The sequence below is a fragment of the Pangasianodon hypophthalmus genome, chromosome 12, assembly GCF_027358585.1.
Source record: "Pangasianodon hypophthalmus isolate fPanHyp1 chromosome 12, fPanHyp1.pri, whole genome shotgun sequence".
In the NCBI taxonomy this organism is placed as follows: Eukaryota; Metazoa; Chordata; class Actinopteri; order Siluriformes; family Pangasiidae; genus Pangasianodon; species Pangasianodon hypophthalmus.
The window spans coordinates 745,869-772,790 of NC_069721.1; the positions used below are offsets into that span (position 1 = coordinate 745,869).

The following is a 26,922-nucleotide window of genomic DNA, read 5'->3' on the forward strand; positions in this document are numbered from 1 at the left end:
TTATTGTGAATATATAGTTATAACTCTGAATATATAGTTATAATTCTGAATATATAGTTATAATTCTGAATATATAGTTATAATCCTGAAAATATAAATATAAATCCTGAAAATATAGTTATAATTCTGAATATATAGTTATAATTCTGAATATATAGTTATAATCCTGAATATATAAATATAAATCCTGAAAATATAAATGTTTATTGTGAATATATAGTTATAACTCTGAATATATAAACGTTTATTTTACTAAATAATTGGAATGACGTTAAATGTAAAGTAAACTGGAAAAATGCTAATTTGAATAATAACAGTCCGGAACTGTGAGTGTTTATTTTCATCATCACACTCGGTTCTGTTCGCTCCGGTGCCACCTGGGCTCCATCCCGAACCCCTCAGCAGGAGGCATGTAGGGCGCTACACGGAGGTGTGTGTGTGTGTGTGTGTGTGTGTGTGTGTGTGTGTGTGTGTGTGTGTGTGTGTGAGTGAGAGTGTGTGTGAGTGAGAGTGTGTGTGTATATGTGTGTATATGTGTGTAGTGCACTTCTGTAGGAAGTGATGAGCGGATTGGGTGTCGGCAGCTACGGCAGCTCGAAAGGGTCATTTGGGTGCCAGTGAGCCCGTAGCGCGAAGGGAACAATGATGTCGGAGCAGGAGGCTGTGAAGAGGAACCGCGGAGGAGTGCAGCGTGTGGAGGGGAAACTCCGCGCCAGTGTGGAGAGAGGAGACTACTACGAAGCCCATCAAATGTACCGGACCTTATTCTTTAGGTAAGCCTTTTATTTATCACCGAGAACGATTAATTAGAGCAGCGGAATCCGGTCGTGGCCTGGCTTTTTCCAGATCTTTCTCTCCTTGTCAACGAAGCGGCGTTCGTTTCCTTATCGTGATTGGCTACACTCGCGTCAGTAATCCCGCCTCTCGGATCAGTCCCTCTCTCTGATTGGTTCGACGCGCTGTCACTCTACAATCCCTTGGACGCCTGTTTGCTAGTGCTTCTTGCTAGCACAGAGATAACAACACCACAGCAACATTTAAATAAAAGATGATTTTAAATTCGTTGGATTTTGTGAATAGTGTGTTACACTGTACACTTCTGCTGTTAAGTGGAGTGTGTATTGTTTTGTAATTTGTAATAGTGTTAGCCGTGTAGCTAGCATGAGCTGTGTTTGAATAAATAAATATATTTTATTAGCATAAGAAGCTCTGACACTTTCACAGGTTTAATAAATCTATTACACAGTTTCAGCAAATGAGTATAAAAATATTATAAAAACACCTAATTAATATCATTTATTAGGTGAAGCTTCCAGCTGTTTGTGTTTATAACTGTAGAGGAGATACTGAGAGAAGGTTCAGAGGGTTTTATTATTATTATTATTATTGTTATTATTATAATATAACTTATTAAAGCTATAAAAATAACTCATTATTTGCTCTTTCCAGGTATACATCTCAGTCCAAGCATGCAGAAGCCCGGGAGCTGATGTACAACGGAGCGGTGCTTTTCTTTAGTTATAACCAGGTATTATATTCCATGTGTTCCTGCTGTAATGTTCCATGTTATTACTGATGTTCGGCCCCGAGGAGCTGACATGTGAAACGTAACATCCATGTGGACGTGAATAAACAAACCCAGATCATTTTCAGACTCCCACGAGACTTTTACTCCCCTCAGAAATCCTTAAATTAGCTATACACGTCAGCGGTGCAGCCACGCGGCGATCAGGTATCAGGTTATTTACTCGTACGCACACAGAAACTGTCGCGCGTGAGTTCGAGCACTTCACTTCTGCGAGCACTGAGCACTCACTTCATGGTATTGAAGCATTCCTAGCAGTGTCAGAACATTTCCTCACGAGATATTAGTTCTTTGCTTGTAACTTGTCTCTTTGCTTGTCTCGTTTGTGTGTTTTGTTTTTTTTTTTTTCAACAGCAAAACAGCGCCGCGGATCTGTCCATGCTGGTGCTGGAGGCTTTGGAGAAGTCCGAGGCCAAGGTGGAAGAGGACATACTGGGTAAGTGGGAAAAAACGAGAGCAGATCATGATGTTTTATCTGAGTGTGTTGTCTAAAGCCCTGTTCGGAAGGGATCAGTTTTACACGTGTAATCATTACCAGAGTATCCAAACAGTCCAAATCTGACGTTTCTTTACGTCTGGAAAGATCACGCCGTGTTTCAGCTTCTGTAGAATGAGCGGTAGAAATAACTCCAGGTGAGAATACGTCCCCACGTACAACGCGAGCCTTTACGAGATATCAGTCGTGTCACGTGCACCGTCTCGCCGTCAGGTTTCACGTTGATTTTAAACTCCTCATGCTTACACACAAGGCTTTGCACGGTTTGGCTCCTCAGTATTCGGCTGAGATTTTTAACCCTTTACAAACCAAACCGTGATCTCCGCCCCTCCTCTCCTCCAGTTCTGGTCCTTTAGCCGTTCCTCAGACTCGTCTGTGTACTACAGGCGACAGGACGTGTTCTTCTTCTGCTCCAAAACTGTGGAACTCGCTACTGTCTGATCTTACAGAAGCCCAGGCTTTCAGTGTATTTAAACCTTCTCTCAAAACCTCTTTCTTTAGGATCGCTTTTACTTGATTACTTTGTTCTGTTTTTCTGTTATTAAATTATAATAATTATTATTATTGGTATTAATAATTGTATTTTACTATTAACTGTTTTGTTTATACATGTCGGACCTCAGACACGGAGTTTACGGAAAGCGTGCTGCGTTTCTCGATGGTCTGTGTTTCGTACCGTAAACGTAGCGTGTGTTTTTACGTATATACGTACGTGTTTTCCGCAGAGCAACTGGTCAAGCTGTTCAGCATGATGGATCCGAACTCTCCCGAGAGGGTGGCTTTTGTCTCGCGGGCGCTGAAGTGGTCGACGGGCGGCTCGGGGAAGCTCGGACACCCCAAATTACACCAGCTGCTGGCTGTCACGCTGTGGAAAGGTATTTGTGAACGGTGAACACCTTGCAGTTTGCCTTTAGCATGTCTCGGTGAGATTCCGTTTCCCCATGGCCACCTCTCACTCTGTTTAGAGCAAAACTACAGCGAGTCTCGCTACCACTTCCTGCACTCCTCAGACGGCGAGGGCTGCGCTCAGATGCTGGTCGAGTACTCGGCCGCCCGCGGCTTCCGCAGCGAAGTCGACATGTTCGTGGCTCAGGCCGTCTTACAGTAAGTGCACTCCTCATCCTTTCAGAGCTTTGTGTCTTCTGATGATTTATTTCGTACTTTGCTTCCAATCAAACGCCTGGAAGTCGTAAATTCAATTTCAGTTTGAATTCGAGAAATCTGTAATTCAGGTTTAACTGGTCAGAATGAGTAGTTATTAGTAAGATTTTACAAGTCATAATTCATATTAAAGATATCTTTAATTCACTTATGACTAGTCACTTATTGCTGAATTCCTGCCGATTCTGTATCTGCTAGTAGAAATTCAAATTGCAGAGATGTACGTTGAAATTATTAAAGCTAGAATTTAATTCAGTTGGATCTTAGATTAATTAGTACTAAGTCATAGATCTCTGAAAGGGAGTTGTAGATATCGGAAATTCAATCAGGACTAGTAGCGCTGCATTCGATTTAACTCGGAGTGACATGCTTTTCCAGCTACGATGTGCAGAAAACCGGTCGTTCTGGTCGTTCTATTTTCGAGAATGACTTTTTATAAAACCTCGTACGCTGCCGGTGTTTATCACGTCGTGGTTATAAGCTGGAAGAGAGAAAGAAGAGCGTCTGTGAGGAAAGAAGGCGAGTCCAGAGCAATGGAGTGTTTCAGCTGGACACAACAGCTATTACAGCCACTGGAACTTGATCCAGTAAAAAAAAAAATTAAAAAATGAAACGGTATCCACCCGTAGTAATAGCTTTTTAAAAAAATAAAAAAGTCAGACTGGATCTGAGTGAGGAAATGAAAATGAAAAACAATTTTTTGCATATCTATGCAAAAAAGGTAGGTTTTTAAAAAATTTTTTTTTTAACTGTTAATTTGAATTTGTTTATTTGTAAATTTTGTATGTGTGTATGGACAGAGAGTTAGTTGGGTTAATAAAGCGCAGGGACGGATGTGCTGTGTGTCGTGTTTATATCTCCTCTCACGGTGTAGGCGAGCTCCACAATCTTCTGGTTTTTTAATCAATTGATTATCTTGTGGAAATATTTTACTTTCATGTCAGTAATAAAAGTGTAAAGACCATTTATTTCAGCTGAATTGAGCGCTTTTGGCAACGGACATTGTCACAAAGCAGCTTTACAGAAATATATAAATTCAGGATATAAATATTATATTATATATAATATATATAATATTACATAAATTTATTCCTAATGAAAGAGCCAGAGGAGACGCTGGTGAGGGAAAACTCCCTGAGACTTCATGAAGAAGAAACCTTGAGAGGAATCAGACTCAGAAGGGACCCATCCTCATCTGGGTGCTAATGGAGAGTGCAGTTATAAATAAATCCCTTCTGTAACTGTGTACTACATGGACAAATATAGATGCTCAGATCTACACACAAGTCTTCTAAGTCAATCTCTTGTGCTACAGCCGAGGACACTTCATTATGAGGTGCAGTGTAATGTCGACATGCACTCGTGTTCGTCCTGTAACGATCGTGTTGCCGGGTGATTATAAATCGAAATGTCTCTAAACGGTTCTAAACATCTCTAAATGGCTCTAAAACTCTCTAAAGGTCTCAAAAAAGTCTTCAAACGGCACTAAAACATCCCTAAAACATCTTTAAACGTCTCTAAACATCTCTAAAACGTCTCTAAATATCTCCAAAACGCTTTTAAATGTCTCTAAAACATATCTAAAACATCTCTAAATGTCTCTAAAACGTCACTAAAACGTCTCTAAATGTCTCTAAACGTCTCTAAACATCTCTAAACATCTCTAAATGTCTCAACAACGTCTCTAAAAATATCTCTAAACATCTCTAAAACGTCTTTAAACATCTCTACAACGTCGCTAAAACGTCTCTAAACGTCTCTAAACGTCTTTAAACGTCTCTAAAACATCTCTAAATGTCTCTAAAACGTCACTAAAATGTCTCTAAACGTCTCTAAACATCTCTAAATGTCTCAACAACATCTCTAATAATATCTCTAAACATCTCTAAAACGTCTTTAAACGTCTCTAAAATATCACTAAAACGTCTCTAAAATATCACTAAAACGTCTCTAAACATCTCTAAACGTCTCTAAACGTCTCTGCAGTCTTCATTTCATCCACTGCATATTCTGATGCCGTTAGCTTGCAGAGATCGCTGGGTTTTAGTGCAGAAACTCTGTGTGTTTTTCCTCCTCACTACCTGAAGACAGATGTATTGACTGTAGCATGTAGTTTGAGATCGGACGTAATTCCCAGCTTGCTGTAAAGCAGAGAGAAAAGACTGGATCAGAGCGAGGAGCATGAAGGCAGGATGTGCTTTCTGGAATCCATTGCTAGCTTTTAACACTGTCGTATTTGCAGGTTCCTCTGTCTAAAGAACAAAACGAGCGCCTCGGTGGTGTTCACCACGTACACACAGAAGCACCCGTCCATAGAGAAGGGCCCTCCGTTTGTGCAGCCGCTCCTCAACTTCCTCTGGTTCCTCCTGCTGGCGGTGGACGGGTACGAGTGTGTGAGATCTGATCCCTTTCCTCTTCCAGCTCGACTGCTTTCACATTTGCTTTCACGTTCACAGGAGAACCGCTGGATTTGTGCTGAGATGGAGAAAGTGCTAGTGTTGTTATTCTCAGGTGAAATAAAGATAACTAACCCTGGCGATGAGGAGGCTGTGAGTCTTCACCGGAGTTAAATCAGTTACTTTACAACGCTGGAATCTCAGAAACGAAATAGTTTTCATTAAACGTAAAAAAAAAATCTAACAAGACTCATTTTTCACCTCCTCTCTGTCCTCCGTGTTTGTTTTTTATTCGCCCGATTGGTCAGGACAGTTAAAACAAAACAAAACAAAAAAGCTCTTGACGACGTGTTTTGGCGGTTTTCTGAATTTTAAAAGCTCCAAAAACGGCGTTTCTCGTGAGCTCACGTGTAAAACGTGCGCCGGAGGATTAAAACCAAACGACAGAAGTGTGAAAGCAGCCTAAAGCAGTGATTTATACAGCAGCACCACGTGAGCAGTGAGTGTGTTCACGTCCCTCTCTCTCTCTGTGTGTGTGTGTGTGTGTGTGTGTGTGTGTGTGTGTGTGTGTGTGTGTGTGTGTGTGTGTGTGTGTGTGTGTGTGTGTGTGTGTGTTTCCTTCTCGCAGTGGGAAGCTGACAGTCTTTACAGTATTATGTGAACAGTATCAGCCGTCGCTGAAGAGGGACCCCATGTACAACGAGGTACAGCCACTCTCACACCACAGCAGTGCCCGGTTCTGCTTTCTGATTGGTCAGAAGGTGTTGATTAGGTTTCCATAGCAGCAGCTCTGACAGGAGCGCAGGTTTACAGTAATGCGTTCTGGTTTCTATAGTAACGGCTCGTTCACAGGGCCGTGTACGCCCGGCGCTCCACTGGCGATAAACGGAGTTAGAAATACTCTGATATTTTGTGATATTTTGTGTTTTATTTGTATAGCGTTTATGGAAGGAGTCTCCAGTGTCAGACTGTTGATTAATTTCCTATAACTGCAGTGTTTTAATAAATCCCCGATACATTTAACGCATAAATCTCAACTATGGCTCAGATTAATATACTGATAATAGTTACATCACATAAAGATAATAAATTGAGATGATTTCTGAGGTTTTTTTTTTTTTCTATTTTTACCGTATTGATTTCTTTTAAACAGCTTTTTTTATTCTCCACTGTGTGTGTTCTGTTATTATTTGCTCTGTATGTTGATCGATTTCATCAGGTGAGAATCTAAAGCATACAGAAACCATTCATTTGAGGCATTTGGTGTGTAAGCAGGTGTTAAATTCATGTCTTGCATACAGTGTGCAAGAGTGTGCGAGAGTGTGCGAGAGTGTGCGAGAGTGTGCGAGAGTGTGCGAGAGTGTGCGAGAGTGTGTGTGCGAGCGAGTGTGTTAGTAAGTAATACTGTTTTGTTTCTCATCAGTACCTGGACAGAATAGGACAGCTGTTCTTCGGCGTTCCACCCAAACAGTCCTCATCGTACGGTGGCCTGCTAGGTACATGTTTAACACCACTCTTATCCACTGCTTATTTTTAACCGCCACTGCAGACCTGCCAGCCGAGTTCTCGCTCTCAGACACACCGAAAGGTTCTCCTTTTCCCCTCTCACTGAAAACAGCAGGTGAATCAGTCAGCAGGTGAATCAGTCAGCAGGTGAATCAGTCAGCAGGTGAATCAGTCAGCAGGTGAATCAGTAATATGACTCTGGAGTGATTGACAGCTCTGCAGGTGTTTTGAAATATTACTATTAAACCGTTGACCCCCTGGAAGCCCCGCCCCCCTCCCCCGTGTTTGGGGTTGGCAGGTCTGAATCTCGTTGTCGTGAGTTTTAACGTTATTTGGAGAAGTTCTTCTTCCAGACAGTACGGCAAAGCGATCTTCAGTAACAGCGATCGATCATCCACCGATGTTCCTTTCTGTTCTTAAGTATTCGTTTTTATTTACGTAACCACAGGAATGTTTACCTGTTGTTGACATTTAGCTCGATTTTTGCATTTCCTGCCCGCGACCCTCATCAAGCCGGGTTCAGTCGAGTCCGATTCAGAGCCAGATTGATTCTTTTGATTCGTCTGCGATTTGATTTGGTTTCTTTTCACACTGCACGCAGTTGAGCGAGGTGTGTGTCGGGCTGAAAACGTCCTCGCGTAAATCCTCCGTTTATCCGTCAGAAATACGCTGACAGGAGATAAACAAACCTCTGAGTGTGTGTACAAATCGCAACAATATCAATAATAATAATAATAATAATAAGATTTAATAGATGACATAGATGATAGATGATAGATCAATAATAATAATAATAAGATTTAATAGATGACTAGATAATTAATAGATTTTAATAGATGACTAGATAATTAATAAAAGTTTAAAACTGTAGTTCCTACCTGGACTTGGACGAAAAACGTGTAAGCGCTGTTTCGTCGTATCCAGAGACATGACGAAGGAAAATAAAGCGTAGGAGGAAGTGAACGTGCGAATCCGTAGCTAGTGAATTTAGCTTGCTTTGCTAATCTGCAACAAGGCTGGTGTGAAGCCGAGCGTGTAACATCTGAATCAGCTCCAGAAGTGCTGTGTATGAAAAGAAGAAAGCTAGACAGGCCACGCCCACAAGCAGCAACAGTAGCGGTGAAGACGAAGTTCGCGAGTGACGTGTCACTTGCTAGTGTGAGCGGAGGGTAGTGTGGTTGTTACGAGGACAGTTTTGCGACCTGGATCTGGATCTGGATTCGTAAGCGTACCGTACCGTACTGTCTGGTGGAAAAGCGCTAATGCACAATAGGTAGAGTAAATGCTGAGGCTCTCTCTCGAGGAGCTGCACTCGTTTAATCAGTGAACGCTTGCTCACTGTGATGTGTTCTAATATTCCAGGGAATCTGCTGAACAGTCTGATGGGGTCGGGTGAGGAAGAGGAGGGTGAGGAAGTTCGTGAGGACAGCAGCCCCATCGAGCTGGACTGAACATCGCACACCTCCAAACGCAACCTCTCAGTTAGAGAAAACGACACAGAACTGAATCAAACTCAAGTTTTGTTTTTTTTTTCTTTTTTGTTTTTTTCTTTTGACCACATGTCCTGGAAAATGTAGCTGCAGTTTTTGTTTTATTTTTTATTTCTTTGCTCCTCTGTGTAGTTTTCAGAAGAGGTGATTGATGCAGCTTCTGGATTACTACTACACCACCCACACCACCACTACCACCACCACCACCACCACCTCTCAACGAGAATAAACTAACGAATCAATAAACTGCCGTAAAATGGAAGAACATCTGAAGCGTAATCATGACAGCCCGCTTTACGTTCAGCCAGAACCGAACACATCGTTGTTGTTGTTGTTGTTGTTGTTTTTTGTTAATGAATAGTGATGCATCGATACTGAGACGGGTCTCAGGTTTCAGCCTGATACTGTTCTCATTTTACTGACAGCAGCTGATGCTGTGTGACGTGAGCCGAGTGTGTGTCAGTGTCGCAGTGATGAACAGACGACAGGAAACGACAGCGATTAACGATCAAAGCAAACTGTGAAAATATTAACTACTGCATCTTCCGCCAATATGAGTGATGAAACATCGTTATAGCGTTTAAACGGTGTGTGTGTGTGTGTGTGATAGAGGACGGGTGTTCGAATGCCGTGAATCGCGCACGCATAAAGATATTCACGAGCTTAGAGCAGTGACGCAAATGTGCCGAGAAACTGTCACGTGAGAGAGCGAGCAGTTCAGTTCAGCGAGCACTGAGACACGCCCCCTTCCGTTCGACACTTCGAGGTGCAGTTAAGCTAAATAAAGTGTTCCGCGACATCCGTGATTAATACTAAAGGCCTGGTTTGTACCCGACACGTGACTTTCACACGCTCGCCTGCGTACGTCACGTACTTTATCTAGAGAAGTAAACGCGATTAGAGCCAGAACGTCCCCGTGCATCAGGTTTCCAAGCTGAACTGTAAAACGTTTTTAACGCACTCGACGTTAAACACACAGACGAGCGCCGTTTCTCTGTCGTCACGGGCTGCGTCTCGGCTCAAAAACTCTGACCTTGCTTTCAAAAATATTTGCTAATCTGGAAAATCGGGAATTCTGGTACGCATAACAGCTTTTGGTCACTCAGAATGAGACAGTTTTAAAATTGTAATCGTCTGAAATAGTAAAGGAGTGACGTGATTTGAGACACAAGGCTAGTTTGTTTATTCAGCTGCGTACACAGTGTCACGTGGCGCTGTACTGCCCCCACTGGACGTCTCGGTATTGCACCACACAGACGTGTAGCGGTGATTTCTGTCGTTTCGGGGACGTGGCGCAGGATACACGCGGCGGCCATCTTGTGTAGATAAAAGCAAGCGGAATCATTTCGGTATCAGGATCAGTACTAGTGAGTACCGGTACCAAAAAAAAAAACGTACTCTGTCTAGAAAAAAAAAAGTCATCGATGCATCCCTAATTAATAATATTTATAAGATTAAAGTCTAAGAATTCTATTCAGAGCTAACACACGCTGAGAATCCTCCTCGCAGTAGTGTGTGTGAAGACGTCCCGCCTTCCAGAGAAGTGTTTGCTGTGTGTGTTTTTACATTCTGAACAAACTTCACCACTACTCCTGTTATTGCGTGTGTGTGTGTGTGTGTGTGTGTGTGTGTGTGTGTGTGTGTGTGCGTGCACGCATGTGTGTGAGATGTCTGAGTGGGATGTCGAGATTTATTTAAGTTTGTTGTCCATAATCTGAAGCAGATGCTTTGACTTTTTGCAAGAGCTCAATAAATAAAAAGGACAGGGGCGAAACGTTCTCTCGTTCCTCTCGTTCCTCTTTTAAATCGAGAAGCAGGTGGAGAAAAAGAGAAATATACCCGAGTTACAGGTTTAGCTTTATATATTACAATTTGTTACGGACAAAAATCAACCAACACCGAAACACTAGACACTGATTTAAAAAAAAAAAAAAAAAAAAAAAGATGTAAAAATAGAAGGAAAAAAGGAACAAAGATGACAAATATAATCTAGAAAAGAATTAAAATACGCATAACAACATAAAGATTTATTAAAGATGGCAAAAACAAGTAGGGGACATTGTCATAATACCAGTTTAAAGTTTCACAATGTTTTTTTTTTGTTATTTATTTTAACTAAACGTGATTATTAATGATGCAGAATGTGCTGAAATGTGCAGTTACGTATAGAACATTTAACCATAAAATTTACAGTGTGCTCAAGAAAAGCACACACTGAGTGACATCAAATATATATTTTTTTTTAACCTCTCAGCCAATCAGATCGCAGGACGGGGTGAGCGTCACGTGATCCATTTTTATTCACGTCAGCTTTACAGGTTTAAATGAGAAATAAAGCCGTAATGCAAAATAACACGCATATCAGCGATTAATTAGTGCTGCGAAGGTAAAGTGTCGTTTCTTGTCGTTTCTTTGACGTAATCGGTGACAGGAGGGTCAGGAATGCGTCAGCGCCGGGCCTTGCGTACTCAAGGGTCAAAGGTCACTGAATTTCAGGCTCGTGACTGCAGGGAGAGCCGCAGGAGCATGTCGGAGAGGTGAGCCATGTCGGGCTGCTGGGCCTGCTGCTTGATGTGCTCCAGCGTGCGCACCTACAACACACACACACACACACACACACGAGTATGAAAAGAAACATTTCCACACAACTTGAATGACGTAAATAAATGACAAATGAGGTGTGTGTGTGTGTGTGTGTGTGTGTGTCTAACCGAGGTGCGCGTATCGCAGTAGCCGTTCTTATGGCTCAGGTTCCACAGATTAACAGCGAGCTGGTTGAGTTTGTTGTTGCGCAGATCTCCGTGAGCCAACAAACAGCTGAAGAGAGCGAAAGCGAGAGTTCCCTGCCGGCGCGCTCCCTGAAACACACACACACACGCACACACACGCACACACACGCACACACACACACACACACACACGCTTTATAATGGCGGCTTCTTTTATCGAATAAAATTTTACATCCCTTTTGTGTGTTAGTGAGTAATAATTAAATAAGGATGAACTCAGTGACTGGGCGTGTGTGTGTGTGTGTGTGTGTGTGTGTTTTCCTCTCTCACCTCATCTTGGTTCAGAGTCTTCAGGTAATCCAGCACCTGGCCAATCACAGTTTCACACACTCGACTGATCTCGGCTACAAACTTGGGGTCGCCGCCGTACAGCGTCTCGTTAGAGTCCACTAGAGAGAAGACACGGTTAGCGTTTACGATGTCGGACCTGACGAGCGTTACACACAGCACAGACAGCGCAGTAAAGCCCGTCGCCGTGGAAACGGGAGTGTGTGTATGTACGGGGTTTTACTGTAACCAAAAAAAACCTGCTGCTTGTCTGTTTATTAATCAGAAGTTTCTTTACTGTACATAATGTTTTTGCTAGAATATGAAAGTGTTTCAGTAAGGGTGTGTAGACTTTTACACCCACTGTATAGCTTCAGGAATGGTATATTGGTGTATATATATAGTGTTTCAGTGTGTGTGTGCGTGTGTGTGTGTGTACCTTTAGGAATGGTGTAAAGGTAGCTCTCCTGACTCATGGCAGCCAGCAGCGGTAACGCACTGATGTACACACGCACTTTTGCGTCGCTGTTGTCCTCCCACGTGTAATCCTGCACCATGTTCAACAATCCTCTCACCAAGTACAACACGCCCTGCTCAGGGTGGTCCTGTAACACACACACACACACACACACACACACACACACACACACACAGTTATTACCAATATAAACAACGTTTATCTGAGGATATTTGAAAACTCTACTGATTGATTTCAGGAAGGTCTTTAACCTGTTTTGGTGAAAATAAGCTCTACATAATCTCTGTGATGTAAATACTGAAATTACCGGCACCACCAGCAGCGTGGACAGGAAGTTGTTGATGAAGTCGAGGAGAAAAGGTTCAGAAGAACGCTGTTTACCCTCCACGTTAATGACACGGGGCACTTCAGGCAAAATACTGACCGCTGCCTTCAGAAACGAATCGGCTGAGAGAGAGAGAGAGAGAGAGAGAGAGAGAGAATGGTAACATGCAATACATGCATTAAGTTTACACACACACACACACACACACACACACACACACACACAGAGACAGTTTGCTCTTCGTCTACCTGTTAAACTCTTTTTCACAGACAATTTATTTATTTTTTTAATGCTTTAATATTCACAAACTACACAAATGTCTTTGTACTTTAAAGCTCTGCTACACTTCTTTTCTTCTTTCTTAATCACTCTATCCGGTCTAGACATCAGATCTCTGACAAAATGTCCGCCATGAAACGTTTCAGTGAGATTTCCTCACCCTGGGAAAGGCACTGATTGGCCAAAGCCACCTGTCCTGAAAGCAGGTAAAGATGGAGGCGGCTGAAGACGCTGCTGAGAGACGGAATGGTGATGAAACTGTACGCTGCACACGCCTGCAACAACAAACACAGACATTACAACACTACAAGCTACAGATACCCGAGCGCCGCGGAACTGCGGAGCGCTAGCGGTTTAAAATAAGGAGCCTGACCCGGACGAACGCAGCCGTTTTGCGCGAGTGATTCCCGCCCATCACTCGTCTCGTCTCCATGGCTAAATGATTCACCGTCTGAGGAAAACAGAAAAGGAGCAGATTTTAGGACAAAGGTCCAGCCTTCGAACAGAGACACGGCGGAATTACAGTCTGTGTGAATGTAGAAGATCTGAAACTAATCTGGGTTTAAGGAACTCACGTGAATAAGCTGAATGACAACTGGCTCCAAGTTACAGAACGTGGCTCTGGCCTCCACGCAGAAACTCAACTGCTGCTCAAAGTCTCGGCCAAAAGATACCTGAGCACAGAAAAAAAACATCTGAGCACAGAACAAACACCTGAGCACTGACAGAAAACCTGAGCACTGACAGAAAACCTGAGCACAGACAAAACACCTGAGCACAGACAAAACACCTGAGCACTGACAAAACACCTGAGCACTGACAGAAAACATCTGAGCACTGACAGAAAACATCTGAGCACTGACAAAACACCTGAGCACTGACAAAACATCTGAGCACTGACAAAACATCTGAGCACAGACAAAACACCTGAGCACAGACAAAACACACACAGACAGAAAACCTGAGCACTGACAGAAACCCTGAACAGAGAAAAAAAACACCTGAGCACTGACAGAAAACCTGAGCACTGACAAAACATCTGAGCACAGACAAAACACCTGAGCACTGACAAAACACCTGAGCACTGACAAAACACCTGAGCACTGACAGAAAACATCTGAGCACTGACAGAAAACATCTGAGCACTGACAAAACACCTGAGCACTGACAAAACATCTGAGCACTGACAAAACATCTGAGCACTGACAGAAAACATCTGAGCACTGACAAAACAAATGAGCACTGACAGAAAACATCTGAGCACTGACAGAAAACATCTGAGCACTGACAGAAAACACCTGAGCACTGACAGAAAACATCTGAGCACTGACAGAAAACATCTGAGCACTGACAAAACACCTCAGCACAGACAAAACACCTGAGCACTGACAAAACACCTGAGCACTGACAGAAAACCTGAGCACAGAAAAAAACACCTGAGCACTGACAGAAAACACCTGAGCACTGACAAAACACCTGAGCACTGACAAAACACCTGAGCACTGACAGAAACCCTGAACACAGAGAGAAGATCTGAGCACAGAAAAAACACCTGAGCACTGAAAACACCTGAGCACTGAAAACACCTGAGCACAGAAAAAACACCTGAGCACTGACAAAACACGCACAGACAAAACACCTGAGCACTGACAAAACACGCACAGACAAAACACCTGAGCACTGACAAAACACGCACAGACAAAACACCTGAGCACTGACAGAAACCCTGAACACAGAGAGAAGATCTGAACACAGACAAAACACATGGACACACATAGAAGACCCAAGCACAGTATATATAAAAAAAAACACCTCAACACTGACCGAAAACCTGAACACAGACAGAACACCTGAGCACAGACAGAACACCTGAGCACAGACAGAGGACCTGAGAACAATCAGTAAGTCATTGAGTCAGAAACACTAATAAATTGAGCTTCATTAGTAAAGGAACACTATAATTCCACTGTACTCAGGACTGTGATTAAAACTATAAAGAAACTGACCATGCGAATGACAAAAGACAAAACACCTGAACACAGACAGAAGACTGGAACACAGACAAAACACCTGAACACAGACAAAACACCTGAACACAGACAGAAGACTGGAACACAGACAAAACACCTGAACACAGACAGAAGACTGGAACACAGACAAAACACCTGAACACAGACAAAACACCTGAACACAGACAGAAGACTGGAACACAGACAAAACACCTGAACACAGACAGAAGACTGGAACACAGACAAAACACCTGAACACAGACAAAACACCTGAACACAGACAGAAGACTGGAACACAGACAAAACACCTGAACACAGACAGAAGACTGGAACACAGACAAAACACCTGAACACAGACAGAAGACTGGAACACAGACAAAACACCTGAACACAGACAGAAGACTGGAACACAGACAAAACACCTGAACACAGACAAAACACCTGAACACAGACAGAAGACTGGAACACAGACAAAACACCTGAACACAGACAGAAGACTGGAACACAGACAGAACACCTGAACACAGACAGAAAACCCGAAAAGAAAGAAACTGACCATGCGAATGAAGCCATTGATCAGCAGCGCTAGAGCTCTTTTCTCATCCTCCACTGTGAGAGCACTGAGGACAGAGACGAAGATGTGAATTTCACACACGCTATAAACATGGCCAGGTGTAACGTGTACAATAATACAGCAATCAACAGTTTCATAGATAAAGTTAATGACAGTATAATAAACTACAGACATTAAAATCTTCCCAAGACTTTCTCTACTCTGAAATACTCCTACACTGTTTTCACAAACGAGCCGAGGCTGAGAACGACTCACTTAAAGAGAGAGTGTGTGTGTGTGTGTGTGTGTGTGTGTGTGGGGCACGTTCTTTGTAATGATATGAAGGTGAGTGACTGTAATGGAGAGGATTTATCGGAGCTCTTACTTGACAGAGTCGTGCATGGTTTTACAGACGTGGAGCAGAGCGTTGAGGATGACGGGATCGCGAGTTGGCTCCTGCTGATGTCTAAAGATGGAGCAAAAATAAAATCAAATCGTGGCGAGTACAAGCAGACCAGCTCAGTTTTTTAAAAATTCTATACTGTTATTTTAATCTTATTTATTATTTCGCTCATTTTGTTTGCTCTTAAGCCATGATCACTTTCTGGGTTCAGTAAAATGAAACTTGCTTGATGAAGACGTCCATGATGGATTTACAAACTTCCACTCTCACGCTGTCTTTCTGGAACATGTCCAAGAAGGGTAAGAACTTCTCCTGGAGAGCGATCGTACAAAAACGAGTCAAAGGTCTTTACCTAACGTTCTTTATCACCTAGAAATACAGCTGAGAAACAGAGGGAGGAGCGCTCACCATGGAGAAGAGGACGGAGAAGTTGTGAAAGTAGGTGAGGATCTTCTTCATCACTGACTGCAACTACGAGACAACAGATTCAGCATTACAATCATCATCATCATCATCATCGGAACAGAAGTGGTGTTTATGTAACTGTAGCATCATTGTGGTGGCAGTAATGTTCTGGTAGCAACTGTGTAGTTTAAAGGAGCAGTAACATGGTTCAGGTATCAGTAGTGTGGCTGTAGTGCAGGTATCAGTAGCGTAGCTGTGGCTGTAGTTGCAGGTATCAGTAGTGTAGCTGCGGCTGTAGTGCAGGTATCAGTAGCGTAGCTGCGGCTGTAGTGCAGGTATCAGTAGTGTAGCTGCGGCTGTAGTTCAGGTATCAGTAGCGTAGCTGCGGCTGTAGTGTAGGTATCAGTAGTGTAGCTGTGGCTGTAGTGCAGGTATCAGTAGCGTAGCTGTGGCTGTAGTGCAGGTATCAGTAGCGTAGCTGTGGCTGTAGTTGCAGGTATCAGTAGTGTAGCTGCGGCTGTAGTGCAGGTATCAGTAGCGTAGCTGCGGCTGTAGTGCAGGTATCAGTAGTGTAGCTGCGGCTGTAGTTCAGGTATCAGTAGCGTAGCTGCGGCTGTAGTGTAGGTATCAGTAGTGTAGCTGCGGCTGTAGTGTAGGTATCAGTAGCGTAGCTGCGGCTGTAGTGTAGGTATCAGTAGTGTAGCTGCGGCTGTAGTGTAGGTATCAGTAGTGTAGCTGCGGCTGTAGTGCAGGTATCAGTAGCGTAGCTGCGGCTGTAGTGTAGGTATCAGTAGTGTAGCTGCGGCTGTAGTTCAGGTATCAGTAGCGTAGCTGCGGCTGTAGTTCAGGTATCAGTAGCGTAGCTGCGGCTGTAGTTGTAGGTATCAGTAGTGTAGCTGCGGCTGTAGTTCAGGTATCAGTAGCGTAGCTGTGGCTGTAGTTCAGGTATCAGTAGCGTAGTTGCGGCTGTAGTTCAGGTATCAGTAGTGTAGCTGCGGCTGTAGTTGTGGTGGTGGATTTGGTTTGTAGTAGCACAGTTAAGAGGTAATTCAGGGTAATTCGGGTAGCGATAGTGTAATTTAATGTTACGATCCTGATAACAGTGATGTACTTTGGTTGTATTTTAGGGAGCAGTTGTGTAGTTTGATTACCAGCAGCATAAACTCTGAGGTTTGTAATCTGGAGAGTAATAACGTATAAGTTGTGTTCCTGAGTCGGAGGAGTGTGCGGTACCTGCGGATAAGCGTCCTCAAACGCGCGGTCAGGCGTCATGTGTTTGATGATGTCAGCCAGCACGGTATTCACCTCTCTTTTCTGTTATCAGACGACAAAATGAAACAAAATTCGAAATAATGCGCCTCAGATATAAAAGATATAACTCATAACAGATATTATAACGCTGCAGACTCACAGTGAAGTGCCGGCAGGTAAACTCCACCCAAATTTCAGCACAGTTGATGTAGTCCTGAAAACACACAGCAATGCCGGTAGAGCCTTGACTAATAAAATAAAGATAATAATAAAATAAAAACGCATCGTGGATGTACGTAACCTGTGGAGCGTACCTGCGGGCTGCGCACTTTTGTGATGACCTTCCAGGCCTCGTTAAGGACGGGCAGCCTCTCGCTCTCAGGAGGGTCGGCACAGGCCAAGCTACGGCCCAGAGAGCCAAACAGCAGGTGCTGGAGACGGGAAAGGGTTACGGAAAGAAAAAACAGTTACAAATACAACAGGATTTAAAAAAAGATATTTCTCAGACAGGACTGCATCAGTGTTTTCTTATTTGTTCTTATTTACATGTGTCTAAGATCATAAATAACTGAATAAAAATACAATCCGTGATGTAGTGAGTCTACGCTAAGAGTGTGTTCTGTTGCGTTACTTTGGGAAATCCAGCCTCGTCACACTCCTTGATCATGCCGATAAAATCCGTGGCTCTTGCGGCCACGAACTCGGCCCGAAAGGCCCACATGACCGAGTTCAGCAGGAGAGCGCTGCGTGGAAACAAATATTTTAGTTCTGACAGAGTTTCTTAAACAGCTTCAAAGCGCTGCTGATTACACAACACTATAAAATCTTATAAAAACTTATTTTAGGTGAAAAATCTTTGATCAGTGAAGAGATTATGAACTGAGGAGGTCTTACTTGTTGCCCAGCTTCTTGCATCTCTCCATCATTTCTGTTAGCAGCACCTGGCAAAGACGACCAAAAAGATCAGCAGTTTGTTTATACATTTAGCAGTTAAACTGATGTGCGTGTGTGTGTGTGTGTGTGTGTTTACATCAGGTGCTCGGTAAGCCACACACTGCAGGATCCAGTGGATGGCAGGAGAATACAGCGTGAGGTAGACGGGAATCTCCACCCTCTGGATGACCAGCTGATTCTGAACGCTGTCGCTGTGAATCTGTCGGAAGGACGCCAGGAGGTCGAAGAAGTTCTTGTTCAGGCTGTCCTTCAGGTGCGGCGCCACCTCCATGCCCACCTGCGCCAGAGGAGGTGAACGACAGAGAAAAAACACCCAGATATAAAAATATCACAACAACACTTTACATTACGCCTCCTTTTACTGACATTAAGTACTGCGTCACTTAGCGTTACACCACGCTGTTGAAGAATGCTGGATTCTGATTGGTCAGAAGGTGTTGTAATTTTCTATAACAGCAGCTCTGACAGTAGTGCAGCCGCAAATCACAGGTTTATATTAATGCGCTCGTTCTGATACGTTATCGTTTCTATAGCAACCTCATCAAGCAAGCAAGGTGACACGTGTAATAAGCGATAATAAGTTTGTTTAAACAGTAATTAAATCTAATCCTGAATGTTGATATTTTCTGAACTCAGGTGTCCAGGTGTAAATTAAACCTAGCGTCAGTTTTGCTAGTAAGCGTTACCATGGTGACATACCCTGCACAGGTAGGCTCGAGCGTACACGGCCACTAAAGGGTCTCCGATCCCTCGAATCATAGCCGTGAGCCGGGGAAGAGTCTCCTGAATCCCACTGAGAGGAGGAAGAGGATAAAACGACCAACAACAACAACCAAAAAAAACATGAATCCAGTGAATAACAAAATGGCCGCCACTCACGATTTGTTCACAAAACGATTGCACTTCAGGATAGCAGCCTCCACGTATCTACAGCAAACGTTAAGGACATCGACATACGCACGTGCAACACATTAAGGACATCGACATACGCATGTGCAGCACGTTAAAACAGAACTGGAGATGAGGTTGTAGTGGATACAGGCGAGGGATGAGCTCTCTGATGGAGGCGATTTTGAAGAACCAGTTGAGACACGTCTCTCTGGCCGTGTCGTTCACATCCTCCACAGAGAACGAGTCTAAAGAGGAGGTGAGAAATACAACAAACACAACAGGGTGTGATGTTATAAAAATTCCAAAATAAAGTGTTTTATTCCTCTTATATCACAGTAACGACACGTGTCAGCGATTACACTTCTCTTCTGGTGTATTTTTGTGTGTTCAGGTGCTCGTGTCACCTGGCAGAGGAGCAGGATCCGAGCACATGGACCAGATTCTTTCGTACACCAGACGACCTGGAGCAACAAGGAACATCCTCGTTACACTATTTACGAAATATACAACAAACACAAACACAACATGGTCCGTTTCTGCTGTTTTACCGAATGTGTCGAGGATGTCGGTGATGAGGACGAACTTGCTGGGGTAGAACAGGATCACGGACGTGTCTGAAAGCAGCTTGGAGCACTGAGAAGAAGGAAGTGTGTGTGTGTGTGTGTGTGTGAGATTAAAAAGAAAAATACACAACATTTATACACACGTAAACACGAAACAGCGACTCGCAGACCTGAATGACGATTTTGAGCGCTTTGACTTTCTGGTCTGAAGCCCAAGCTTCTTTTAGGGACTGATTCAGTTCCTCGATCCGGTTAACGTAATCCTGCTGAGAGAGGTTGAGGAGCTCCCTCTGAGAGCCCTGACACACACACACACACACACACACACACACACACAGAGTAAATAAATAAGAGACAACAACCTTATTAATAACACACACATTTCTCAGATTGTTGTTATACACTCACTTCCTCCAGGTCGTCCAGCTCCTCCAGACGAGTGCGCACTTTCTCCGAGACCGCAGAGCTGGGGCTGGTGGCTTTACCTTACACACACACACACACACACACACACACACACACATAAATGCCTTGTTGATAAGAGAGGAAGGCTACAGTAACTCAAATAACCACTCTTTACAACCGTGGTGAGCAGAAAAGCATCTCAGAACACGTAGTCTTGAGGTGGATGAGCTACAACAGCAGAAGATATCTTTAAGTATCATGATGATGTTTTAGCTTACTTTGACTTACTTTTCTCTGAGCCCATGAAGAGATTCTGTTAGAAAAAGGAGAAAAGGAGAAGGAAAGATAATGAGCACACGGTGACGCTGCATCATCTCATCTCTGAAGGCTGTAAATGGTGAGATTCTTACTATAGAGAGCTTCTCTGTGGTGGTGAACCTGGCCAGGATCTCGCCCCGCTTAGCGGACCACGGCTCAAAGTCACAGCCCACTTCCTCTTCCTTTTCCCTCCGCTTCCTCCCCAGCTCCTGGGAAAAGAAAAAAAAAAAAAAGGATGATTTCCACATCTACATCGTTATGAGTTTTTTTTTTTTTTTTTTCGAGACCTCATAGCCTCACCACGGAAGAGCTGCTGTGAGGCAGCGCGGGAGTTTCGCTGGCTGAGGCGGCGGCGAAGAGGGACAGCGGGTCCGTGCCTTCCAGCATGGAGCTCAGAGGATCAGGAGCAACAGAGCTGGAGGAAGACGAGGATGAAGACGTGCTGCCTTTCCGTGCTCCACGTCGCGACTTGGAATCCGTCACCTGTGGAAAGGGCAGTGAGAGAGAGGATCACTGACTAAACGGCACACGCTACAAAACACTCTCGTATTAATTCATCACACGTGATGTTAAACCGCATCCGAGATCTGTTCTGTCGTTAAAATTCTGAGTGTCGTGGACGTGGACGTGGACGTGGACGTGGACTCACTGTAATGGGTTTGAGCGGATGGTAATCGCCGCTCTGCACAGGGACGGCCGACGCACGGCAGCTCCGTGACTCTGCGTCATAGTTGCGCGTACGAGAATGCCTGAGAGTGGAACGGAAAAGCAAATACACACATAACACACACACACACATATATATAACAAGGATGTTTTATCCGTTTACGGTTACGTTAATGTTGTGGAACGTCAGGTTAGCTCCTGTTCTCACGTTACAGGAATAAGGAATACAGGAATAAAACACCTGTGCAGTTATAGGAAGATAATAATCACTTCAGGGTGGTTAGAGTAACTTCGCTTCATCACACCACCCTGTCGTTGATTATTTTCCTCTAACTGCACCACACACACAGTGTGTCATCCCTTATTCATGAACCAATCAGACTCCAGAATTCAACAGCACTGCGCCAGAATATCAGTTAAAAGACAGAAGAATCATGGCATGGAATAATGAAGACTTATGTTCTTCTGTTTCTTTAATTTAGTTAAAGGTTTTGCTTTATTCAGAGAAGAATCTGAAAAGATCCTGATATTATTTTGACATCAACAAGTGAACAAATTCTGCTTAATTATAGTTCATTATATTTAGAACAGAAACAGAAATACATTAAAAACAAAATCACAGTTGCTAAAAGCCCACAGCCTTGGACTTGTCATTAAATGTTACATAAACCTAACCTTTATTATGTCTTTAGTTTATAAAATGCGCTAAAAGATAAATATCATTAACGCTATAAAGCTGAAAAAATGTCGATTATAAGCTTGTTTTAAATCTGCAGGAAGATAAGAATATATAATATAGTATAGATCTAACACACCGTTTTATTTTACTCTACAGGATGTAAATAGAGAACAATTTCTCACCACTGAACAGAAGCCATCTTCTAATCAGTGTCATGTGACCAACCCGGAAGTTTAAAGAACTGAGTAAGATCGCCTATCATAATAAAAGCCCGTAACTCTGGCTTAGCGAATAGGATTTTCTTTTTTGTTTGTTTGTTTGAAAACACTAAAATCTAGTCAAATAGTATTAAAAAAAAACAAAAGGTTATATACTGGGTCTAAAATATGATCTTTGATTTAAATTTCACAGATATAGGAATGTTGAATATATGTTGCTTGTACCAAACCAGAATGTACAGAAATAAAGAAAACTAAAAGTCTTGTGCTAAGGAGATGTCTGGAAAAGTAAAAGATAGGATGAGATAAAGAATTGTTTACGTTGTGGATTATATGTGGAACTAGTGAACTGAAATGTGTATTACATTAACTTATGTCTTTATTTGCAGACTTGAGTATATGGTTAAAAAAAAAAAGATAAACCTTATGTAGGACTTTTATTTATATATAAGTTTATATAGAATGTTAATTGTAAGTCAGAAATCACATAGTACTTTATTCAAAATATAAAAAAAAATAGATAAAACAATGAACAATATGTATAAGGATAAACAAATTGAAAAATAAATATATTAAAAATTGAACATTTACAAACTGTAAATGCAAAACAAGAAATCACATTGAAGATAAACAACAAAAGTTAGTGTTAGTACACGGGGTAATAAATAATAACATTAATAATACAGCTCTTGATTAGTAAAATAATCTACAAGTGGTAGCTAAAAACTAAAAACTAAACATGTTAGATCTGTCAGTCAGGGTTTAGGCCTCATCACAGCACAGAGACAGCGCTGGTTAAAGTGGTAAATGACCGAATTCTCGCCTCTGATCAGAGTACTGTCTCTCCTTGTGTTGCTCGATCTCCGTGCAGCTTTTGACACCAAAGATCATAACGTTCTTGTAGATGTAAATGTTTCCTTCTGTACATACTAATGTTTGGTGTTGCTCACGGTTCTGTTTTAGGCCCAATGCTCTTTTCTCGATAAATACAGTTCTGTGCAAAAGTCTTAGGCACATGCAAAGAAATGCTTTCAGAAATAATGAAATTAAATGTTTCTGCATTAAAAAATCCTATAAAGAGCAGTAAACAGTAATAAATGAAACAAAGTCAGTAATTAATGTGACGATCCTTCACTTTAAATAAATAAAGCAGTATCTGAGGTGCAGTGTGTGCAGTTTTATAAGGAAATGAGCTGGAAGTGTTACTGAGCATCTTGCAGAAGCAGCCACAGTTCTTCTGGAGACTTTGACTGTCGACTCGCTTCTTATTTCTGCAGCGAAACCCAGCAGCCTTCATTATGTTTTTATCTGAAAAGTGTCTCTTATGGAATCTGCTGCTTTCTTTACTGACATACAAACATTTTTCTGTAACGTTTCACTTTGTGCTGGAAAACTAATGTTTGGAATCTAAAATGGTTTTGTACTGAATCAATAATGTAGAAGTCAGAAAATAAACATCTGTAACAAACAGACTTTTGCACAGAACTGTATAATGCTACTTCTTGGTATAATTGGTACAATTATTCGAAAACATGGTATTAGCTTCTGCTGCTATGCTGATGACACACAGCTGTATGTTTCATTAAAGCCAGATGACAGACACCAGCTGAGGAAGGTGTCCGTGTTAGCTTCTGGCTCTCCCGTATAGAAGTTCCTGCTTACGCTCCGACCACAGAATACACCGGTTTAATCCACTGTAGGATACGTACTGCCTGTCTTTACTCTTCTACACCTGTATACTGTCATGTTGTTTAATCCGGCGTCACCTGAAAGACGACGGATTCCTTCTGAGTCAAGGGATCTTCCTCATGCTGTCGTCTCGGACCCGTTCACCGCGATCCAAATGTTCTTCTGGATTTCTGTCGTGCTGCTCTGTGAATTCTGGTTTTGCCTGATGGTCCTGAAGAGGGTTTGGTGCAGAGACGTGACAAAGAAGACGACAATAAGGAAAACCTTGGGTGAAGATGTGGAGGTGTACGAGGAAAAGGGAAGCCATTTTGAGAGTAATATTGCCATGAAATTATCCTCAAGTACAACCAGGAAAATTCTTCTTTATTACATGCAGTGGGATGAATTTAGCTAAACTGGGCCATCAGTTGAAACTGATCAGAAAACACTCTGAGTATGATAGCTCTTTAAACGTTTACCAACTACAATATTTGACATGATTTGTTTGGTGTGAGGTTGATGAGGCGTGCTCAGGACAGTGTTTTTAGAGACGCCAAAGCTGCACGTTCAGCGTCCTGACAGGGTAAATTACACATTTCAATGATAAGGGTGACCAACAAACATCTTTATGTAAGGTATAGAACACTTGGGGTCATGCTGTTGTAGAAAAATAATCAGTGATAAAAACGAGACAGTTATTTCACCACCTCACATACTGTGATAGATCTTCTTACTGAGAAGTAAATATCGCTGAAACTCTGTCCAGTAACAAACCAGAAGCACTTTGGTGTACACTTCTTATTTTATTTCACTTTTCTTTTTTTTTTTTTTTGTCAACGCTACACAACAAACAGCCGTGTCTTCACGACAACACAACATTCAGATTTAATACGTATTCAGGGATGTTGCAGCTGTAGCTGTCATTATATTTGGAACATGACTGCTTGATTTCATTCATCAAACTAATAAGAGAAATCATTACGGTTTGTGCTTCACCTTTACTTAAACATAATACGGAGTCAGTTGGCCTCATTTATCAAACCGGACACAAATGAATTTATTCGTAAATCGTTCGCAGGAGCTTTTGCACAAGAAATGTGGTGCTGATGAAAATGTCCGTGTCCCTACGAGGTTGAGTAAAACTGGCTGAGCTGCATAGCTGGAAGGTTTTAAATAAAATCGCACGCCGCGATTAGGAGGCGCTCTTTCACCCTTTAGTCGCCATTTTGTCCTTTTCAGCTCTCTTTGCCTTTTATGGAGTTTTGTGGGCGTGGTTAAACGTAAACGTAACATGATCAGCACTTATCAACATACGGACGTTATTAGAGAATTAGAATTAACTTTTGTAAACCCGGTAGGAAATTTTAATTCGGATTGGCCACAAAAACATTGACACACAACTTTTTATCGAAAGATCGATAAACGAGGCTAGCTGTGAGCGAAGCATTAATTATAACCGTGAAATCACTGTAATCGTATGAGCATAAAGATCATCAACGGACAGATCATCAAGTCCAACACGGAGAAGATAACATTTACATGAGGTTAGTAAATAACACATCACATTGGTACGTACATGAGTGCTAGCTAACGTGTGTAACATACTGTGTTTATTTTATTTGAATGTGCAAGGTTACGATTTTAGATTACGAAGCGGATTGTAAGTATGACGCAGGTCTGAGCGTGCGTGTGTGTGAGACGCCGTAGAATCGGGACGAGACCCGTGTGAAAGTTCGCAATGACGAAACACCAAGTTTTCTTCCATTTCTTCACATTTCTGACGCACTTGGAGCGCTCGAAGCTACTTCAACTCTGACTGAACAGATCTCAGAGGGGTCTATAAGGCAAGATCAGCAGACGTAGAATCGGGACACGACCCATTCGTAGAAGAATGCAGAACCCTGGTGTGCTTTAGTTTTATTTGAGGAAGTGTTTCCATAAAACGGTGTCACAATTTAAGCAAGTTTAGTAAACAAATAGTAAAAGCCAGCTTGGATAGAGAGAGTCCTCGTTAAGCTACCTCTCGTCATGTCACCGAAACGTTCACCACAGCAGCGTTCAGAGAGATCTAGCGAGCCTGGTTTTCTCTCTCTCTCTCTCTCTCTCTCTTTTAACGGTTGTAGAATTGGGACGAAACCCAGGCCAGGCCCCATTTCAGGTTGGTGAGCATAAACTTGAGCGCTTTGGTCCACTGCTCCTCGGAGTTAAACTGTGTTTTAATGGAGTAGGATCCTCCGCTTCCGCCCGTGTCCTCGATCTTCCCCTTGTCCACGTCCATTCTGCTCCAAGAAGACAAAAACAAGACAGAATGAAAAGCGTCCGACCACGATTGTGTTCAATACATCACGATTCCCACTTTAAACACCACATAAACACCACACAGCGCAGTAATCAGCGAGAAGAAACTTCTGGAAAAGGACATGTTAAGATCAGTCCTAGACCCTTTCCCAGTGCGTTGCTGGACCAGAACATTTGCTACCAGGAAGCTTTTCAGCAGCAACCCAGTAGCAAAGGTGGCAGCTGGATAATTTCTGGAACGTTTCTACCTTAGACAACATTACTAATATGAGATGGAGGAAAGGGGCGGGGCTTCCACAGGGTCAGTTCATATTCGAGAGCTCAAAACACCTACGCAACTGTCGGAGAGAGCACTTTGTGCAATTTTGTGTTTCAGATAAAATAAGTGGCTTCACCTGTACGGGAGGCAGAATCCCGTGTCTCCTTTCTCCACTTCCTCCTTAAACTGCTGCACACAGTCTAAGAACGCCACCATCGCATGATCAAACTTGTTGTCCCAGAAGAAGCGCAGTCCTCCCGAGCAGTACAGCGGCAGCTCCTGCGACGTCGAGAGGACAGGACGCGATAATCAGCCTCATGACCGTTAAACAATCCAGAGGTTACGCTGCTGTGAGAAAGCCTCGCATATCCTAATATCCTCTCAGCCAATCACAGCCCTCGGCTCTACGGCTCAGTGTTCACTCACCTTGGACTTGTCTGTAAGGGACTCCAGGTACGAGTGGTTTCCGTAAGGAACAAGTCGATATCTGAAAAACAGACAGACAGACAGTTTGGACGCGCGTTTGGAGCCGTATTCAGACCGTACACGGAATTAAGCGCACGAAAGGGGCGGAGTTTGTCTCAATTACACGTGATTCTGATCCTGAACT

The 26,922-nt window shown here is 42.8% G+C and overlaps 3 protein-coding genes across 6 annotated transcripts in view; 1 reads left to right on the forward strand and 2 right to left on the reverse strand.

Annotated features, from left to right (window-relative positions):
- The first annotated feature begins 583 nt into the window (after window positions 1-583).
- On the forward strand, window positions 584-10,408 carry get4 (guided entry of tail-anchored proteins factor 4). Of its 2 annotated transcripts, XM_026928142.3 has the most exons (9): window positions 589-773; window positions 1,450-1,528; window positions 1,940-2,021; window positions 2,807-2,956; window positions 3,047-3,185; window positions 5,485-5,625; window positions 6,267-6,342; window positions 7,062-7,134; window positions 8,507-10,408. In XM_026928142.3, exons 1-9 carry the CDS (start codon window positions 643-645, stop codon window positions 8,593-8,595), a joined length of 960 nt encoding a protein of 319 aa, XP_026783943.1. In that variant the 5' UTR covers window positions 589-642; the 3' UTR covers window positions 8,596-10,408. The 2 variants fall into 2 exon arrangements, with proteins under 2 accessions (XP_026783944.3, XP_026783943.1); XM_026928143.3 differs by lacking the exon at window positions 5,485-5,625 and having other exon boundaries at window positions 584-773.
- A 238-nt stretch (window positions 10,409-10,646) lies between these two features.
- vps35l (VPS35 endosomal protein sorting factor like) lies at window positions 10,647-22,094 on the reverse strand. The gene is made up of 30 exons (XM_053238697.1): window positions 22,052-22,094; window positions 21,174-21,273; window positions 20,825-21,007; window positions 20,617-20,733; window positions 20,495-20,519; window positions 20,210-20,286; window positions 19,972-20,100; window positions 19,787-19,871; window positions 19,643-19,699; window positions 19,387-19,483; window positions 19,227-19,274; window positions 19,047-19,140; window positions 18,424-18,624; window positions 18,288-18,334; window positions 18,025-18,136; window positions 17,708-17,824; window positions 17,554-17,607; window positions 17,376-17,456; window positions 16,146-16,208; window positions 15,964-16,049; window positions 15,720-15,800; window positions 15,338-15,401; window positions 13,348-13,446; window positions 13,146-13,223; window positions 12,933-13,047; window positions 12,476-12,615; window positions 12,130-12,295; window positions 11,694-11,812; window positions 11,346-11,492; window positions 10,647-11,225 (listed from the first exon to the last, which is right to left on the reverse strand). Exons 1-30 carry the CDS (start codon window positions 22,066-22,068, stop codon window positions 11,127-11,129), a joined length of 2,898 nt encoding a protein of 965 aa, XP_053094672.1. The 5' UTR covers window positions 22,069-22,094; the 3' UTR covers window positions 10,647-11,126.
- A 469-nt stretch (window positions 22,095-22,563) lies between these two features.
- The window catches only part of becn1 (beclin 1, autophagy related), a 9,840-nt gene continuing 5,481 nt past the window's right edge, over window positions 22,564-26,922 (reverse strand). For all 3 annotated transcript variants that reach the window (XM_053238698.1, XM_053238700.1, XM_053238699.1), the window contains exons 10-12: window positions 26,739-26,799; window positions 26,449-26,591; window positions 22,564-26,034 (exon numbers count right to left, since the gene is read on the reverse strand). In XM_053238698.1, coding sequence (XP_053094673.1) covers window positions 25,866-26,034; window positions 26,449-26,591; window positions 26,739-26,799 — 373 coding nt within the window. In that variant the 3' untranslated portion in view covers window positions 22,564-25,865. The remainder of the gene's footprint in view (window positions 26,035-26,448; window positions 26,592-26,738; window positions 26,800-26,922) is intronic.